The sequence below is a fragment of the Acanthochromis polyacanthus genome, chromosome 14 (assembly GCF_021347895.1).
Source record: "Acanthochromis polyacanthus isolate Apoly-LR-REF ecotype Palm Island chromosome 14, KAUST_Apoly_ChrSc, whole genome shotgun sequence".
Taxonomy (NCBI): Eukaryota; Metazoa; Chordata; class Actinopteri; family Pomacentridae; genus Acanthochromis; species Acanthochromis polyacanthus.
The window spans coordinates 19,959,913-19,981,235 of record NC_067126.1 but is presented as its reverse complement, the minus strand read 5'-3'; the positions used below and the strand labels follow the sequence as shown (position 1 = coordinate 19,981,235).

The 21,323-nt window shown below is 39.3% G+C and overlaps 1 protein-coding gene across 6 annotated transcripts in view; it reads left to right on the top strand.

The window, feature by feature from the left end:
* The window catches only part of gulp1a (GULP PTB domain containing engulfment adaptor 1a), an 89,536-nt gene that overhangs the window by 45,139 nt on the left and 23,074 nt on the right, over window positions 1-21,323 (top strand). For 5 of the 6 annotated variants that reach the window (XM_022191855.2, XM_022191854.2, XM_022191857.2 and 2 more), the window contains one exon: window positions 12,073-12,153. In XM_022191855.2, coding sequence (XP_022047547.1) covers window positions 12,126-12,153 — 28 coding nt within the window. In that variant the 5' untranslated portion in view covers window positions 12,073-12,125. Of the gene's footprint in view, window positions 1-6,286; window positions 6,306-12,072; window positions 12,154-21,323 lie in introns of those variants that run through there. The other variant, XM_022191856.2, reaches the window with a different exon arrangement.

Sequence of the window (21,323 nt, the reverse complement as noted above, 5' to 3'; positions counted from 1 at the left end):
TTCTGCACGAACTCTTGAAACACAAATTGTAGTGTGTGTTATCTGCACTCACTACCATGCATTATGCCTTTTTAAAAAAAATCTGTGACTCTCTCTTTGCTAACACACTCAGCTCCCTGCCTTTGTAAGTGTTTGAAAAACATGGTTTTGTGTTAGCATTGGCATGAGCCTGATGTAGCAGCTAAACCAGACGGCTGCCTAACTTTTTTCACAGCTTCATGCCACAAAGTCCATCGACGATTCATCTTCCTCGTGTTATGGCACTCACTACCATTTGAGCTTTGATTTAAAGAAGGATTAAAATACAGAGGGTGTCATCATATGTGAGATTTGTCACGGTGTTTATATGCAAACACATGTTGTGGTTGATAAGATCTCTGTCAAGTATTTCTACTGGTGTCATTTTGAAAAGAACTGGAGAGATGAAGCGTCTTTCAACTTTTTGCTTTTAGTTGTATAAAGAACTTTTATTACATTTATTTGAAATGTACGCTACAAATGAAGTTAGATTTAACGGATAAGCTAATCGACTTAAGAAGGATGCCATGGGAAAAGGTCAGAATTTGTATTTCAGACATTGTGTTGGCTTCATGAATATTAACACTGATTTGACTTAAGAGGTTGGTATCATGGAGTGGTGGAATGGTCTATAAAGAACTAGAAACTCTTAGAGGTAGCATGACTGCTTACTGTCATTAAAAGGATGACTGTTGCCTGCAGATTTTGTTCAGTTGTAGCAAAGTAGTATTAATTCTGTGAGCTAGCCACACAACCAAATGCTAAATGTACCTTCCCATTGTGTGTGTGTGTTTAACACACAGTTAAAAAAAAAAAGGATTCCTCAGAAAAACAAAATATCACAAACTATTGATGTTTGACAGTTAGAGAAGATATTCTGAGCAGCTGTAGCCTCTAAGCTCATTTTAGTGTTTTACTTGAGCTGTCGGTTGTAACAGCATATTAATGCCTTGTAGTAACTGTACAGACTGCAGAGGCCTTGAAGTATCTGCTATGCCTCCAGGTTTCAGTTCTATTGACTTGGGTGACATGCTGGAAGATTTTGAGGAAAAGATAAATTGAATTCTGATGACCTTAATGTGTGGTGTAGTGAAAAAACAAGAATTACACTACGCTGTGGTTTTTCCTGAGTACAGAAATATGTTCATTTTCAGCCTTGTAGGAAATTTATTTAAACAATTTCATCAGAAACTTGGATGCTACCTAGGGCTGTGGTAAACTGCTTATGTGCTTTTATGTAATGCCAAGAATGACATTTTTGGTGGAAGTGTCATATCTTTAGAACAAAACAGTATTTTAGAACAGATGTAATGCAGTTTTGTTTCATTTTCTAAAAAGCAAATGATTGTCTTCCCACCAAAAATGCATGTTTTACTTTATGATCTTCTAGCTGTGTGTGTGTGTGTCCTCCACAGATATTGCACTACATCATCCTGTTTATTAGTTTGTAATGTATATAGATGCACATTAAATAATATAAAGTACTTGAATGTATTCTATGTACCAAACACTTTATTAGAAACACATTTGAATTAAATCCAGTGCAACAGTTCAGCAATAACTTCTACTTTTACAAACTTTATTCATTTTAAATTTTTTGTTGATGTCAGTAGTTGATAATTCTGCTTTGTGTTTATTATTGAGGTTGTAGTGAGTGGTGATTGTGCACTGGGCTGGAATATATTAAAGTGTATTTTTTGTTTTTTTGGATTGCACTAGATGGCACAGATGTTCCTTATGACATTTTAGTTGAGTTCACATTTAGTAGTTGTGTTTGACTCATTGTAACCAATGGTTCAAATAGAAAAGAAGGAAAGAAAGCCAGCTGCAAAACATCCAGACAGTTTACAGCGGACAGTGCGCTTCTTGAAGAAAATGGTGTTGAGCAGGTATACCTCTTTCTAGTTTTACTTCTCTGTAACCAGTCATACAAAATGGATTGGCTAATAAACAAAGTTTAAATCATCTTCAGAGTACCTAAATTTAGTGCTGCGGGTCCTACTGTGCCTTATCATATCATATCCATAGTACAGCAGGACAGCACACATGATGTGACCTTTTGAGCTGTCTGGAGCGAGTGTGTAGCTGTGCAGGAACAAGAAGAACATTAGCAGTGGACACCTTCCTGCTTTCACCTTGTGCCTCGTGATATTGCGCGGCTTGTCTCTTTTAATTAGCTTCCTAGTGTAGAATCAGCAAAAAAAGGCCAGTTCATGACCTATTGAGTTTTCCTGTTGTACAGTTTGGAGGCAAATTGATTTTAGCGTCATGTGTTCCTTTATTTAAAATGAATGTAAATGCGCTTTGAAGATTGTTCATTGCCTACCAGCAATTAAATGCTGAAGACAGAATTAACGATTGGTTGAGAACGCATGCCTGGCTGCACTGTTTGTCTTTATTGCACCCCCACTCCATACCAATAAAACAAACAACAACAAAAAAAAAGAAAAAATGAAAAATCGTCCCCATGCATCCTTTACCCATTTCCTCACTATATGATATATAATTCATTGTGAGCTTCACAAATGTATTCAAGCTTAAAAAATACATTTTTTGCCCGTAAATAGTTCAGATTTAATTTTTGATAAACAGATAAATATTCAAATATTTGATTGATTCAGGTCACTGATATAGCAACTCAGAATCTAATATCATGCAGAAAGTTTTCATGAACTTTTTATTTTCAAAACGATTTAGTGGAACTCCTGCATAGTTGGCATTAAAATGATGAATACATTGAAAGCTGCAGGTGTAAAATAACAAATGATTAGTTGACTAAATTAGTTGACTAAATTAGTTGACATTTTATTTAATTTTCTCGGGCAAAAATACAAAACAGTTTTTCCATTCCTATCAATGTTGCAGTCTGCATATTTGTAGGTTTTGGTCTGTCAGCAGCAGGCAGATGAATGGCAACTGTAATGATGAATAATGAATGTAATAACTGATAATTACTGCTTTCAAGGTAACCCCTAAATGTTTTCATAGAACCTGATTTTTTTTTATTTCTTTCTTTACAATAGACTGCCCTTTCACTATCTTCTTTTTATTGCTTCCATTGGAATACGGAAGAGCGTTTTGAATAGAATAATGCTTTTGAAGTGAATTATACCACAGCTGTCCACCTTTTGCAAAAATGCCTCTTTTATACAGCAGATCTAAACCTATTACAGTTACCTTTCCCTCATTTAAATTTATATCCTGCAATATTTCATTGGCTGGAGAATGAAATATTGCAGGTATGAAAGCAATTTTTTGCTCAACTTGAGAATGTTACTGGTAAATATTAGGACTACTAATCATAAGCACGCTAACAGCATCACTGTGAAGCATGTTGGCTTTGGCATTTTTGCTCAAATAAAACCCTAAATACAGCCTGACACAGCCAATAGGGATGATAGGCTTTCTTGCTTTAATTATATCTTTCAATGCCATTTGTTTCTGCTGCATGTCATTGACAGTTCGTTAGCAAATCCCACCTTCATATTTGACTGTGAAAATCCTGGGTTGACAGAATGATTTAATAGCACGCTTTGTGAGACCACTTCTCCAGGGATTACAGTGCTTGTTTTGACACAGTCTCATTACAATAATATACAGCCTGTGTTGACATTGACATGAGGACAGCGTTTCTGGAGCTCTCAATTCTTGATTGAAATACTTTAGGTCGAAATCAGAATGCAGTGCCCGTGCTACTGACGAAATTATAACCTTTAGGTTTCCATTCCAGAGTCTAATTTTCTTCCTGCTGTTCAGCTTCAAATCACAGGCAGGGTGGGTATAAATCATCTGAACTCAGCATTTTCTTGTGTTAATGTAGCTAATATTGTGCATTATACAGTAGTGGTGGAAGCAAGGGATTGCCTTCACTCTTCATCATCATAATATTAGTTACAGGGAGTGGTGCAGAGGTGTATACATGCCATGCTGAAACTGAACGGGTAATACATTTATGGTATTAGACGTTGCTACTTGGCATTACTGCTTGGACGGAACACAATTTTTGTGGAGGCTGCAAATCTCAATGAAAATCCACTGAGAGGCTTCTCATTGAGATGCACATTCCTGCTGCTCCACCCACTCCCCACTCCCACAAACACACTCACACAAGCATCCCAGGCGAGGACAGAAATAATTGGAGTCTCAACTTGTATAAATCTGTAAAGCATAAGAACTGAAAACACTGGTAGTGGGATTGAGATACTCCAGCTCTGTGTATTTTTTTTGTTTTGTATTATCGTTCACTTTATTGCACAAACACATTTTTGTCTTTGTGTGTTTTCCCACTGAACATGAAAAAAGGAAAAAGCATGAGGCTGCAGTGTGGTGACTGAACAAAGACTGAAAAGATGACTCACGGTTGTTTTCAGCTGATGACCTAGTTGCATTGAGTCTCCTTTGCTGTTGTCTTGAACATGTTCGCTTCTCAGAAAATGGTCAAGTTGTACTGAAATAGTGTGCATTACTGTGATATTTTGTCTTTTAAATTCTTCACATCCATACAATGCAGTAGAGGCAACCATACACAGGTAAATAAGTGAAAAAGACAAGTGTGTCAGATATCATTCATTTCAACTTACATATCCATAATGGGCCTTTTTCCCTTCACTTTTTTTCTTTTTACCCCTTTTTTATTTGTGTCTGTGTAGCATAAATGGCCCCACTTTTCCCGGGAAGTGTCTGGGCCAGTCACTTCCCTTACCCCACCACAGCTGTTCATACAAGACGCAAACATGAAATGATACAGGGCAGAGCAAAGAAAAGCCTTAGAAAAATAAAGCGTGAACAGCCCAAAATCCTAAGACCCTCCCTGTGTTAAATGCTCTCTCATGCAGAAACCAAACCTCTGCTGGCCAGCAAAAACACACCACCACCACCCAAGGCCCTGACCAAGCTGAATCTCTAACCAGACAGCAAAAAAAAAAAGTTTTGCTTTTGCTTTGAGTGACTTTTGTAAATTGTCTGGTTAGTCATTTTTAACTTTTTGCTTTATTGGAGGTGCTTCTCAAACATCTGGACTTTTTTTTCCTGAAACATACAATAACCTCTGCAGAGCTAATTTTCATCGTAGTTGCTGCAGTTCACATGAATACAATCTCTCTGAGCTCTTTGAAGCTCATGAAAAAAGAAATACACAGCACACTTGTCTCTTATTTATTCGCATCAGTGAAAACACAGCCATTTTGATGGCTCTCTCTGCTGCAGGGAAACCTTCGAAAGCCCGGCATTTAAAATTTCTTGGATCACTGGATCACTGACAGCTGTACATCTCCAACATTTTCATGAAAATCAGATCACTGTTATGTCAGAGTTTATAATGACTTCCAATCCTGTGTGGATAAACCTTAACCTTTATTTCATAATTATTTTCTGTATTCTGTGTCTGAAAAGATACAGACAACCTTAAAAAAGTGGTCAGTTGCCCTTCCTTGAGTATTATGCTTCATTGAGATGCTTGAAAGTTTGTGAAGGAGATACTCAGACAGACAGTTTCCTGATTAGACCCCTGAGAGACAAAATTTGCATAAAGTTTTAGATGTTGAAAAAAATCCTCAACAAGTGGCGTAATTAGTCTGCAGTTTCAGGTGTTTGTCAGCTCCAGCATCATCCTTTTTTCACTGGTCCTGCCCTCTACTCTTCGTTTTGAGAGTGTGCCAAGCAGTTCATCTCTACGTGATAAAAAGGACAATCGAGTCGTCAGATTTTAAAGTGGTGTAACGCACTTTCAGCTGCAGGCATAGTCATTTTGAGCCTTAAATGTTTCTGGAGTGCAGTGGAAAAGGAAAGGGTATTATTAAGTTGACATAGTCTCACAGGGAGGCTTTGAGTGCTTTAAGTTGGAAAAGTATTGTGACTTCTATTTCATAATGTTTTGACCATACTGCTGTTTTGATTGAAGCCAAGATGTCGACCTAAAGCTGTTTCCAGGGCACGTAGTGTGATGGTGAATCTCATACTGCAGCAAAAGGGTAAGGCTGCAACCTCTGGCATCATGGCTTTTATAGGTCATCTCTGGTATGCCACAGTGCGTCGCAGCGAAATAGTTCTGTCAAGAAGGGGTCTCTTTTTCGCACATGCACAACTGCTTTTGGACAAACTGTGGGCGGAGGAAGTTGTGTTTGAATGTCAAGTATCTTGTGTCTAGGCAAAAGCTTCTTGTTGAGTTTGCAAGTCTCATCATCTCCCCTCACTGCAGTCCTTAGTGTACCACCATCTGGCCCACAGCTGAAAACTATTAAGACCCGCTGGAACTTCCTCTTCACTATTCCGCCCCAGTTTGAAGGCAAGTAAGTAGCTTTTATCTCAGCTCTGTTGTTGTTGTTTGCATGCTTCTCTCCATAGATCTTGTCCCCCTCTTCCTTTAAAGTGTAGAAGTTCTTTTCCTTGATAAAGTATGTCGGGGTGCTGCATTTGATCCACCGTAGTTAAAGTGCTGGGCTGTGAGAGAGCAAGCCTGGCTTTTAAATTAGACACCAAAACACCACGGTTGATTCAACTGAGGAATTCTAGGGCTAAATTCATAAACAGATTGCAGTTGTGATATTTTTTTATGTGTTGTGCTCAGCCAGCAAGGCTCCACAGTCAGGGCGAGAGCAGAGTGAAGAAAACAAAGGATCTTTGTGGATTTTCTTTTCTGAGGCATTATGTTGAGACCACAGTGCATGCTCTGCCTCTATCCCATGTTAAAAGCCTGCTGCCTTTTGAGTGCATATGGGTCAGATTAGTGAGTGGCTGAGAGGCATTTAGAAATGGATGCTAACTTGCCGTTTTCCTTTCTTCTTAAGTCTTTTTAAACATTTGTCAAACTTTTGCGTTTGGATTCATTTTTCTGCTGTTTGCGTTTGAGAGAAGGCTGCGCAGGGTCAGAGTAGGTTGCGCTCATTTCCAGAAAGATTCTTTCCCAAGCGAAATTCCAAATGCTTGAGTCACTGGAGGTGAATCGTAAGACTTTTGGACATGGTTTTTGCTGTGTGTTTGGGAGGATGGTATTCTAAGTAAGTGAAATGCTGACACATATTTTCCGCTGTTTTCGCTACAATTTCCCCAGCCCAAATCAGAACACATATTGTTTGTGTTTGTCTATCAGACAGTGTGTGCTACAGTGTTGTATTTGATAGTACACTATAAATGAATTCTGTGGTTTTATTTTCCTTTTAACACTGGACTGTGTGTCCATTTACTTTTCTTACTAGACTTAATATTGTTGGACAATTTAGAATAATGTATAATAAATATGATGATCATTCAAGTGAGCTTATTGTCACTGAGCAGTATGTATGTATGTGCACTACACACTTCTCCTGGTGAGGAGTTCAGTAGACTGGTGCTTCCACTGCAGCCGGTAAACGTCGAAGGGAGACTGAGGTTGTTTGCAGCTCAGTGTTAGGTCTGTGTGTGTGTGTGTGTGTGTGTGTGTGTCTTTGTGTCTTGGGGTCGGCAGTTCTCCCAGGGGGGTGCTGTTGAATCACCAGACAGGAAGCTATTAAAACGGGCCCAACACTGCAGCTGCCAATCAAAATGAGTGACATCACAGTCAGGTGTCAGGCTAAGCATTGCATTACATCCAAGTATGTCACAAACAAACAAAAAGGTAGCCAGGTTGTCACTGCTGCCAGACTCTGTGGTTGCCAGAATGAGGCAATCTTTGATTTAAGAGCTTAAAGCTCCTAGTGGTGACATTTAGGGATGTCCCAAGTCAGTCCACATGATCGGGATTGGGGCATTTTTAATGGTATTGGATGAAAAAACCCTTTCCAATTTTCAGTCCTTTATCTGTTGTCACGCATTTCACTAACTGAATCTCAGCTGTCTTTTCATGCGTTTTAAAACGGTGGAGCACAACTCTGGTCTGAGTGTTTTTAAAAAAAATTTGGCCTGTTCTCTATCTTTATTTCTGAGGTACACCACATCTTGAGAGTGCTTCTTTTTGTTGAAAAGCTTTTTATGATGAAAATAGTAAAAACCATTATTCCTGTTTTGCAGCAAAACATGTTGCATAGAAGATGAAAGCAAAAGTGCACTAAATTCCAAAAAGCCAGTTCTCTAAGAGTATCAAGGCCATTGCTGTCAAGGTCTTACTTTGGCAAGCCAGATACTGCATTGACACTGAATACTTAAATGCAGTGATGTGCAAAATTCACTGTCTATGGTGAAATGTCAACAGTAGTGGCGTCCTTGTCCATCTGCCCATGCAATGCTTTCGTCAGCAGCATGCTAGACCTGTAAATAAAGAGTACAAGTTGCCTCTTTCAGAAGCAAAGATATTCTGTTTTGGCAGACTGAGGAATGTCCCAGTCCCCACCCTAAAGCTCGTTCCATTTAAATTTTCTCCAACCCTTTCCTGGGCCTCTGTTAGAGTAAAAGATCCCCTTACTGTGAGAACCCACATTTATTGTATTTGTATTGTGCTCAGTTACATACCAAATATCATTTTGTGCCTTATTATGTGGTGTGGGAAGATTAGTTTCTCATTTTCAGAGCCTATTGAACGCAAGTTCAGAAAGAACTGGAGCTTTGTAATAGATTTGCCTTTATGAAATAGGATGTTTTGTTTCTCAGCAGCTCCTTCTAGCAATAATACAGATATTTGACTCGATAGCATGATTCTGGTGACACCTCATTCAGTCAAAGCTAATGACCCATTTACCTCCCATGTAACAGTGATCAATTTGTGTTCAAACACTCCAGTTTTTATTCTAATTCTTAGCAAAACAAGACTATTAGTTGGTAATTCTATTTATTTGAAAGCCTATTTTCTGAATGTAGTCTTTCATGTGAAACCCATAACTGGTGTCTGTGCTTCGTACAAAGCTGCCTGATGAACTAGATTGTTTGTTGCTCAGAGCCATCTGAGAAAACATCCTGTATAAAACTGCTTGGAAAAGGGCAGCCACTGTCCAGAAAGTATTTGGCAGGTGATTGAATGAACCATCTGTTTATCAGCGTCTATGATGGGCTGACACTCACCTCACCACATGCCCACAGCTGCCAGTAGTTTCTCATAGGTCAATGCTCCCATCATCTGTGGATCGGCCACAAGGACATTGCTTGGAGCCGGACGAGATTTCTTCTCTTGTGATCGTTATCTCACAAATGTCATGAGAATCCAGCTGCCTCGCAAGGCAACATACAAGGCATCATGCAGCATGAGCGTCTTTAGTGTTTGTTGCTTCGGCAGCTGATGAGACGAGGAAAGGTTTATTGTTAGAAGTAACACCATATCAGCCATTTAAATTGTAGCCTCAGCTCTTTGAGTAATTTTACCAAGCTAACCGACTTGTTGAAGTCATTGAATTGGAATATACCACAAATGACAGCATAAACGAATCCAGGATATAGAGGGTCTGCCTAATGACTGACACCACACTGAGTCATATCTGATCAGGTTGTGTGCTGTTTTATCATTCTAGCTCTCAGTCCTGTGCATTGTGTCCACCCATTACCTATACACCGCTTAATCCTCATTAAGGTCACAGGGAGCTGAAGTCTATCCCAGCTGACTTAGGGGCTACATATACAGACAAACAGTCACACTTGCATTTACATCTATGGACACGCATGCACCGGGAGAACATTTAAATTCCATGCAGAGAGATCCCAGGAAGGCCGGGACACGAACGAGGGATCTTCTAGCTGCAAAATGAAAGTGCTACCCACCAAGCTACTGTCCACTCCATGTTGTGGTGTGAACTGTAAAATTCAGGAGAAGTGACTTGTTTCCACTCTTCAGACCCTGGGTTGTATCATGATACCGTTGTCTTCATAGTTGTAGGTGTACTAACGCTATTTAGTTCTTTTTAGATCCTCCTCGCTTTTCATTAAGTCTAATTATTGATGTGGGCTTGAATAAGGTCTAAATGTCTCTGGTTCTTTTTTGGATGAGACATCTTCCCCCCTTTTTTTTTTTGATTCATGCACATCGCAAATTTTCTGCAAGTGTGCTTTAAATAAGTCTAAACATTTTGGTCAATTAAGACCTTCAGTCCATGTGTGCTTTTATTTAAAACTACAATGATTGAGTACTGGTATGTATTAATTTTCATTTTATACTCTATGGTAAACCTGCCACTGGTCTAATTTTGCAATTACTTACGCTGACCACACACTGCTGAAAACCTTAATGCTGGCTTTGACAGTGTGGTGTCAGAACACACAGCAGATGACAGCTGGCTGTGTGCTGCTGACCCCTGTCCACAGCCAAAAGCACCAACAATGGGCACATTTGAACTGAACTATGTGATCTGATGAATGATGTTGTCTCTCACATCATGAGGACAGCATGGTGCGTGTGCATCATTTACCTATGGAACAGATGGCAGCAGAATGCACTTTGGGAAGGAAACAAGCCGGCAATGTGATGCTCTTGGCAATAATCTGCTGGGGAAGCTTGGGTCCTTGAATTCATGTGGACACATTTTTAACACAAACCACCTCAACATTATTGCAGATCTTTAATGACAACAGGAAAATGCTGCCTGGCACACTGCAATAATTGCTTAAGAATGGTTTAAGGGACATAAAAAATGTAATGTGTTGGCTTAGGCTCCAAATTTCCTGTATCTTTATTTGGGATGTGCTGGAAAAACCTTGGTTGGATTGGTTAGATTCATGGTGGCCCAGCCTTGTAACTCCTGATACCACAGGACAGCTTCAGAGGTCTGTAGAGGGTCAAAGCTGTTTTGGCAGCATGAGTGGAAGCTATGCAGACATTACTAGGCAGGGGGTTTTAATATTGTGGCTGATCAAATTGTTGGCAAAAAATAAAAAATAAATTGTATGACTGCCCAATCCAGTGGATGTTCTAGGCTGTGCAAGCAGAGAGCTAACACCAAACCTCATCTTTAACATTGTGACAGGTTGTCATAGTATATAGCATGTTGGCAGTATGCTGCTTGAGCAGGATTTGTTTTTCCATTCGCTAAAACTTCTAATAGCTCAGGCTTTGCATGATAAATGGAAAATGCCAGGGATGGAAAAATTCAATTCATTTTCTAAATTGCCGAGGCACAAGTTAATGTGTTTGCAAAGGCAAGGATTGAAATGGTTGTTATGCGGCAGACCTTGCATATTTTCCAACAGTATAAGAGTAAAGAATATTGATTGTGGACCTTGCTGACAGCTACCTAGTGCTGGACAGTTTGTCCTTGCAGTCCTCTAGAATGCTTTACTCTCATGGGGAATTGATGCGAATGCCTGACAGCAGTCAAAGCAGAGTTACATTTAGAGACGGTGTGGAGGTGGACGTTTCGTATGTGCTAAAAAAAAATAAATAATTGCTCCTTTTTTTTGTAGGGTAACACAGTGTCAACGTGCTACCAGTTTGTGTGTTAGGACACAGCCTGCATGTACTGCTGCCACTACAGGAGGTTTATAGAGAGAAGAAAATTTGACTTTTACCACAACCCACATTCATCTCTTTATCCAGACAATGCCAGTATGAGTGGGATAATTGTGTGTACCAATGTTGTCCGTGTGAGTGCTAATTTTATGAGTGACCGAAATCTGGAGATGGTTAGTAACGACACACTAAAGTTCCCCACTGGCATCTCTCATGATGACTACGCTTTATGGTTTTAGTTTTAGGTTCTGTGACTGTTGTGTGTGTAGCTGAAACAGTTGGACAGAAACATTTGCCCCAGTTCTGTTGGAAAGATTAGAATGTTAATGCCATTGACTGTAAGAGGATCATGGTCAAGAATGTTTCATTTTTCTCTGTGACATTGTTTCCTCCCTTTGATAGAAATCACCATTCTTACAAGTCTTGAACCATTAAACAGTAGGGCAGTGAGTCCTGTTTTATCAACACCGCAAGGTTAAAGGCACAGTCTCTGCAGATGATGAGCAAGATGTGGCTCAGTGGTAAACGAATGTAATGCAGAAGGACTGGGAGTTTAATTTTAACACACTCTGACAGCTAAACCTTCCCTCACTCTCAGAGGGGGGGATGTTTTTTTATAGAACAAACTAGACTGTTTGCTTTTAGACTTTCTGCCTTTAAGTGAAGGCTTGAGGTCGAAGCTGTTTTTAACTCCCTTCTTCCCACTGCTTTTCCAGGTGGAATATTGGCAGATATTCAGGAGGGACCTCAGAGACGCACATTTTCCACTATGAACCGCGCCTTCAACAGGAAAAAAGGTGAGCAGACACATCCGGTACTCATTTAGCTTGTGGAATTGACTGTTTTAGCTGCAGCTGTGCCACAGACATCCTGTCTCAGGTCTGAGAGTGAAACACTGTTGTTCCCATTATTCCAGTCTGTTTGCTGGGCTGCTTTTTGCTGAACATCCTCAGTGTGTCCTGGCACCTGAGCGTCAGTGGTCACTGCATACTTCTACCTTCCAAGGCCTCACTGGTTTGAGTTCTTTCAGTGGAATCACTTCACTGAGACTTGAAACTCGCTCAGCATAACTAATCTACCACAATGAAGCACATGTTCACACTGCTTTTTTGTTGAAGATGCACAGTTTTGTCAAAGTGTAGTTTCATGGTGGCAAAATTGCAGAGTGAGGTGTGAATTTATCGTTGAGCTACGTTCATATGCTCAAGTGAAGATCTGATTCCCCGTTTATTTGACACACAGACTGATGTTTGGAAACTCAGAAAGATATGCAAATACTTCATAAATGTAGATAAAGCTTGTCATAACTTTAACAGCCTGTTGTATTGAATGGTGTACGAAAGTTACTCTGTTGACCTCAGAATTGTGGACGGTTTCAGATAGATCTTATCACATAAAAACACTGTTTGTCTGCAGTGACCTCAGATGTGTGTTCTTGTTGGGTGATTGATGCTGTGGTGCTGAGGCAGATGGGAAACGGACAAGACAATGGACACTGTAGCTGCATCATTGCATCAGCCAAAACACTGGACTCTGCAATGAACAGACTGCTGCTGATGGCGTAGTTGTGACACGATTCACACTATCCAGTCCATAACAACATTGCTGCCATGAGTAGGATGTTCTATTGCCAAGCGAGCAGTAAAGCTGACGATGTTGTGCATCCCACCCAGCTACGTGGTTTTTGTCAGAAATGTGGTTGGCTTCACAGTGAGAGTCTGTCCAGTCAGAACAAACCAGTAGCAGAACATGTAGTCTACTTACTATTCCAAGGAAAAACTACACAGAGGGAAGGTATATTTCCACTTTATAAAACTGGTTTACAAGCAAAGACATTATTGCTCTGAGTTATGAAGGCAGATGTGTGTTTGGTCGGGTTATATAATATTTTAAAAATAAAGAGAATTCTGCAAAACATTAAGAAAGCCACAGTATCGCTTTGTGTTTTAGGTAATGCTTGCGCTAAGGGAGGGTGAGGCCAGATGGTAGGTATTTTGGTTTTATCATGCTAAATCACTGGTATGGTCTTCTTAGAGATTTGTTCAAAACAGTTTCTAAAGGTGTGTCTCTGAAAAATGAAAAGACATTCTCCACATGCCATGGCAAGAGATAACAGAGGCTGAAGCATTTCATCGGAGCCATCGATGTTTTGGTTTTGTTCACGATTTAGACTCATTCGGCGAACAGCAACTTTTCAGTGAGTTTAAACCGTAGCATTGCAGTGCTCTTCCCAGTTTTTGCCCCATACAGTTCATTCATTTTGCAGGACTATAAAGTCTTCACACTTGAAAGCTTCCAGTGAAAAACAAACTGATGGTAATGTTTATTATTTTCTTTGATGGAATGGTTTTATATTTTAGATTAAAAAATCACGTACTGTGCAGCTTCAAAGGCTGTTTGACCAACTCTGGCTGTACTAAAATAACCCAAACATAAGATTATTAATTTATACAAAGCCGCAGAGGACAACAAAAAACGGTAATACAAGTAGAATCAAACAGACAGAAGTCAGAGTACCATATACAGCATGCCATGCCTTTGCTAAAGTGTGAGACAGTTACGTGGGTTGTGCAACACTACAGAGCCTTGAGGTGACCCTGCCCAAATGCAGAGGAGGAGATATTTGGGACTGCAGTTTGCAAAACAGCTTGGTGTGTTTACCACCATCTGTCCCACTCCCTCTGGTGCGAATCAACAGACCTGAAGAAGCCTTGGACAATGTTGAGGAAAATGTCCGGGGCCCAGGTGGTGCACGGGGCTTTAATGATATTTGGTTTAATTCACTTTTTTCCCCATTAGGTCTTCTATTTTAGGAAATAAAGATGGTAATCTGGGAGGGCACATATCCCCACCTCACCTCACCTCACACTGAATTTCCATTCCACTGTGTTGAATTTAAATGGAGTTCCAATAATGTTGTGAATTTCAGCAGATACTTTGCATTTTCATTTCTACATACCTGAGCCTGCATTGTGAGGGTATAGAGGAAGAATGAAGTTATAGATGGAATAAGGCAGAGTCTGGACATTTTGGCAGGAGACGGACACTGCACCACTGCAAAAAGTAAAGTCAGTTACAGAGACGGTAAACTCTAAGCAACAATGCTCACAAACAGGCTAAAAGACACTGACAATATCCTTTCAGCTGTTGGGAGCAAACGGTGAATCTGTTTACCTGTCTGCCATAACAGCGTGTTAAAGCCTTTTCACTCAGAAGGACAGCAGTTTCTTGACCTCGACCATACTGAATACCAACAGATGCCAAACCCTTAAGGTTCTCTCTAGATTTCATTCCTGCAACAATTCTTACAGTCAGACTGTAGACAGTTTTGGCAAATGGTCCATATTGAAAAGTGTTCCCCTGTCAGTAGGAAAATATGTTTTTACTTAAGAGCAAAAACTATGCTTTACAAAGATAACTGGAGACAGTCATTAATTAGATACATTTTGTCCAGAAAAAATGGCAAATGTATTATTTGATAATGAACACAAAGCTAATAGAAGATATAAAAAATGTTTTTATGACAACTATAATAAAACTTTTAGCATTTGTAGTCAATAAATTAAATCGAAACAGCAATATTCAAGATGGAGAAGAGACAAGTGAGTCACATGCTTAGATGCTGCATGCTACAAAAGTACATACTGTATACTATGAGCTACTTAAAGTATACCGTGTATTTTTTTTGTATGTGAAAATTCCTGTGCTCTCCCATGTAGTCACATGAACACCAGGCTCTTAAGATGGAGCTATTTGACAGAGTTATTTAGAAATTTACCCAACTTTATTTGCTAGATATCAAATTGATCATATCAATTTCTGCCTACCTTGCTATCTTATTAGCTTATTTCAGTGTTTCAAGCATTTTTTTGCCACAAATTATATGTCACAGCAAATTCTACCATAGCAATTTTCAGTAGTTACACTTATAGTAGCTTGTCTTTCTTGCAGGGCATGGATCTTTTGAGGTGTCCACCACTTTGTATAGATTCCCTGAGCTGGTGAATGATTGTGATGCATCATGGGATGCAGTACATCAAGCAGATAGCTGAAGTGACGTACTCAAAAAAATTTGGCCAGTGTAGTCTTTCATCTGGGTACCTTTGGTATGCTGGAAATTTTGAAGTTTGTTACATGCTACTTGCTCATGGCTTTGGTCAGAGTCAGTATACCACTTCAAACTCACTAAATGTCTAATTCAGCAGCCTGCGGCTTCTGTGCAATCGCACTGCTGCCTCTGAATGGAAGAAGTTTTCTCTGCCAAAATATCTTGATCAGAAGCTGTTTACCTGCCACGATACCATTAATGAGAAGCAGCTTATATTTAGTAGCATTATCTAATATTACTTAGTGTACTGTGACACACTTATTACTAAGCTGATCCACAAATTGCAAAACAAAGTGTCAACAAAACAGCTCAGACAAACTATGAACATACAAACAGGAGCCAAGATAAAAAAACACAACAATAATTTAACTCTGCATGTGCAACACAGGTGATGTGGATGTAATGCTGACATCATTTCTACTCAATTTATTTTGTGTTGCTGCTGAAAGGAATGAATACATTTCAGAATTGATGATAGACTCTAAGTTAGAAGTTCTCTGTCGCTAGATGATCAATGCAGAAATCATGTCTGATAACTGCTTTGTTTTCCATCCATTTAGCAAGCAAAATCAAGCAAAACCGAGGAAACAGCATTTTAGTGAACAGCTGGGTACTTCAGCTTCTAAAAATATGTGCTGTTCTGTAGCGGAGAGTACAAGCAGCTGCATTTAATGCTAAAACTAATTGTAATGCTAATGCTAGGTGAGCAGGACAGACGGACAGAGAGTGGTTCTGTTCAAACAGCCAGAGTTTTAAAATGATAATGTTACCTGGATGAGCTGTTCAGAGTCTGTCTGTGGCATCGCTGTAGGTCAGAGGTACATGGACACTGGGCTGTTGCCCTTAACCTTACAGTACAAAAGATTAACATCTGTAACCATGGTAACTGTACACAAAGATGACAACAACTTAAAGTAGTTACAAAATAGAAAAAATCAAAACACAGAAATGAGCATGCAGTGCCTCTAAAAAGAACAAAACTAGACACATACATGTCAAAGACTAAAACTAAACCATTTAATTGCCAAAATTGTAACTGGTGTGCGTAGTATATTTTAGCTTAATATGTTTTATTGCTTGCATTTATAGTCACTAGATCTTGATATTTTACAATCCCTGTTGCAAACAAAGCAGAATGTTTGCAACAGATCTGATGTAGTTTTACTGTTTATCCTCAAAGATTTAAAATAAAAAAAATTGCAATGAAGGCATTGCGATAAAGTTTAGATTGCTGTTAATTGGTATTTTGAAGTGTTTCTAATGAAAATCATATGATGAGGATGATAAGAGTTGGGTGTTTCATTCCTCTGAAAGCATGACTTTTTAAACTGCTGATAATTTGAGTGCAGTTGTGGATAATACATTCTCCTCAGTCGTAAATATCATCTGATATGCAGCACTTCTTTTGCACCTGACAACCTCCCGCATGGCTTGAACAAAAGTTTATTTCCCAGTGATTTCACATTAGAGTGAATAATTCTGCTGAGCTTTTAGTATGCCTGAAAGAGGATAATTGCCTCGTGTTGTTGAAAAACATTTCTCCCTTTTATGATCATTTTCACAGTTTTTCTGTTGCTTTATTCATCTTTACACAACAGGGATCTGGACAAAGGCTACAACTTGTCTCTGGTTTTCTCTCACTTTTTAATCATCAATAGTGACCTTACAATCTAACATAAGTATAAATGTCCAGTACTATTCATGCATTTTTTTTTTATTTTCTGCACCTGTCCTGACTCCCTCTGCAGCTTTTGGCTAAGAGAGTGAAAGCTGGCACTGAGGTCCACTAGACTGATTTACCTCCCCCTTTATCTCTGTGCCTGGCTGTGTTTTGTGGGCTTGATCACGTCTAGCAGGTAATGCCAAGCCGGGATCTTGATCATTTTTATCTCCTATGTTTATTACCCCATGGACCTGGACGTGACTTGCACTGAGGACTGCTTCACGAGAAGTGAGAAACATAAATCGTTCAATGTGTTAGGTACCGTCATTGTCGCCTACCCTGTAGTTTTTAAGTAATTTCATTGCTTAGCAGTCAACAACCATGTAGACACAGTGAAGTATTTTTATCAGTTACATGCTTATTAGGTACCCTAGCTACAACTACCTCTCTTAATCACAGGAATAATGTTCAGTTTAGAGAGGGGCTGATTCCAATTTGTGGTCATTTTAGAGAATATAATTTGTAAACTTGTTTTGGATTAGACGTGTTCCTAATATTTAGTCTAGCCTCACTGATATGAAGGGCAACATTAAAACATTTGTGAAGGCATAATGGTTTAGCACTGATCTGCATTACTAGTAGTGAAAAGTATTAGCCTAGCCGCGCTAGACCCATGCTCTGAAGACGCAAGGGTCTAGGCACACTCGACAGGGAGGGAGGCGGGCTAAAAGGTTGTCTATCAAATCACTCTGCAGCAATTGGGTAGGTATACAACCAATCAGCGCAACGAATAGGCTCCTAGAGCGCCGGAAATCAGAGGATGCGGTAGTTCGGTGAAGCCTTATTTATTCAGTCAATGGGTGAAGCTCAAGTATATTACAGACATGTTAACAGAAAGATTATTCAGAGTCGGTGCTAATGGAGCTCAACGACTGTTGTCGTTTTTGTTGTCGACCCTGGCAGAGAATTAAATTCGTTGCTGTGGGTTGTCTAGCACGGCTAGGCTCGTTGTTTCCGGTTGTTTCTGTCAGTATCGTCGCGTCTCTGTCGTCATTTAGTTACGCCCACCTTCTGACTCTACACTTCATGGTGATTCGTCCGGCCAGTTTTAGGAGCATTGAACATCGAGCCTTTGGAGGGTAACTAGACCCACCCTGGCAGCGAATTAAATTCGTTGCCATGGGTTGTCTAGCGCGGCTAGGCTAGAAAAGTATAGCATTTGTTAGCAAATTACTGTATTTCAGATTTTAGTGACATCACCCCAAATAGCCGCACATATGCTGTTTGCAAGGTTACAAGTACAAGAACAGTCCTCAGCAGGCAAAAGCTGCACAATATTTCTTAAACTGATCAACAAAAAATTGTTTGTATGGTTCTTATATACAAGTACAATTAATTATGTTGTGCTTATTTTTATTAAACTTGTGTGGTTATAGTGTCACAGTTAAAGACAAGATTGTTGATTTCATTAGTGACCCCAAGAGCTCCTCTATATTTGGTATCAAACTGCATAAATGACTGCAGTAATAAATCTGTTGCAGTACTGTCATATCAGCAGATGGTAGCTGAATATTAGTCATGCTAGTGCAGAAGAATAGCTGAAATATAGCAATCCTATGACCTGATACTTTCCAGTAGAAGAGCACAGTGCACCTTTTACCCTGAATTGCCAATAATAATAAGTACAATAATACAGTGTGTTTTGGCAGCTGGAACAAAATAAAGAAAGCGTTTTCTTGTTATTCATCTTTAACAGTGTCTCATTTCAAAATTGCTTTAGCTAAATGTAACCAAACCAACTAAAAGAAAGGCATGGAACCTTCTGGACATGCATTAAAAACATCTGATCTATATTTTAATGTTTTTTTTAGCTCTTTACTTTTATTATTATAATTTAGCTCAGATCTCCTTTATCTATCATTATCATGGAAGCAACGAAAAGCACTCATATAGAAAATTAGATGTGGATGAGGACACATGGGCTATTAAATTTCCTCAAGGCCATCTCAGCTGAATTGCTGGACAGTATAAACACCAGTCTAAGTGATGTTCATTTCAGAAATTGTAGCCTGTAACTATTACATGAGCCATTATTAATGGTTTGTAATTCCTTTTTTTTTTCCTACAGTGTAATTCATGCATGTCTGATTGCCTTGTGCAGAAACAGCACTGTGATGTGCAAGAAGAGTTCAGAGCTGCACTGTATGCGCTTCTAAATCTGCTTTTATTAAGCCATATGACCATGTCTGTGATCTGGGTTGCCCTGAATGAGCCTCGACTCCCTTTTTTTAAGCCATAGTTGCTGTTTTTCTTTCACTTTTCATAGTGAATCATTCTAATAGGTTTGTAGCAGAATAGAGATTTTACATGAATATACAGGAACTCGACATAGTCATGAACATCTATACAATATAATTTCCTTGCATACAGCAGCGCTGCAATAATGCACCACAAACCTTACAATGCTCAGTTTTTGCTCTCAGAGACCTTCAATTTGTGATGCAGTGTTGGGTTGAGTTTCTTTGAATTACAGGGAGCATTGTGACATTTTTCTCCGTTTCCCTAAATGTATGTGATGCAGACAAAACCTGGAGTGATTTTTCCCTTGAAGGAGCTACTGTCCCTATTTCTGTGTGATTGCAAAATTTGGCAGTCTTTGTACCCATTCAGGCTGGGTTCATATATATAGTTGGATGGATTTTTGTTCCCAGACAGTAATAGTTTGGTTCAAACTTTCAATTTTATTTTTTTTTATCTCAAAGTAACACTCTCCTGCTAGTCCCTGGTAGAATTGTGGTTTAGCCTCATTCTGCGTGGAGCTCATTTGAAGTTGTCTTCTGCATGATGGAGAACTGTGCATGCCCAGCAAATTCATTGTGTGTCATTGATTGAGCACTGCAGTGAATTAGTCTATTGCTTTCCCACTTCTTGTGGCCCTACAGAAAAAGTGTGCACTTACAGCGCAGCACTCAAGCTCAAAAAGGCAAGAGCTAGCTTGAAGAATATTAAAGAGGCTCTTCTGGTGCCACAATACTTAATAGAATGAGTTGGGTAAAGCTAATGTTTGACCTAATTTGAAGGATGCCAAGCACATTTACCGAGGCAACGTCTGTCTGCTCTCAGACTAAAGGTACACACAGTTTATCTCTGCTTTGAAAGCTTCTTGTTGGCCAAATGTTGTCCTTCACTTAACTTACAGTATTTTAAAGGTGATAAAGGATGTGCTATAATATTTAGTACTTGAGAGCTTGTTTTCTTGACTTACATTGATAGCAAGTCCTTTTTTTGTGGATTCACAGTAGAACAGGAGATACAGACAAATACAGCTGTTAGCTTGTAGATAAGGAGAGATGGTTTGATAAAGGTCGATTAGATAAACAATCCATAAATCCACAGATTACAGTGTCCTGGATTTTTTTACTGTGCGAGACTCCTTTTCTCTGGTGCACCAAATTAAATGTTTGCTAGGTCTGCTGTGCAATGTTTTGCTCAGTGAAGTTTCTTGTTAATTTAACGTTGACAGTCAAGAAGGCGACGCTAATTCAGCATTTAGTAAACTCTGTTCTTTTATGTTCCATCGTTTGTGTAATCTGTAGTAGATGCTGATAAGGACAGTCACTTCTTCAAAGATTCTTTTCTTTTGCATTTCTTGGGACTGAACATCTATTGTAAGCTAAAGGTACACATTGTTTCTTTTGTCTTTTTTTTTCCTCTCATGTGAACGATTAACCATTTATATCTGTCTACTCTGTTTAATTAGAGCAGGTATCTGTGGGCAGTATTTCAGGCACTAGTCCACAGACTTGCCAATAGGTCAGCTTAGATTTCAACAAGCTTCCGTTTTAGAAAACTAAAGCAGAGTGTTGTGGAACTATAATAAATGACTTTTGGATAAGGGGGTTCAATTTATTATACTTGGAACTTTTAAAACCTTGGCTCCAAATCCACTATTCTTGCTTTGTTTATCTAAACATTTAGTACCCATTTTCAAAGGGAGCCAATCCTGTGATGTGGCCGTGTAACCGTTATTGCTGTTACTAAGTAACAGTAGTTGCTGGAGTGCAACATGCATGAAGGACTTGTGACCTTTATGCTGCGCCCTAACTGGCTCTAACATTAAAGCGCCGAGAACCAACATGCTCTGTCTTTGGAGGAACTACATTACCAGTGTGACTGGGGAGCACCGACACTTTCTA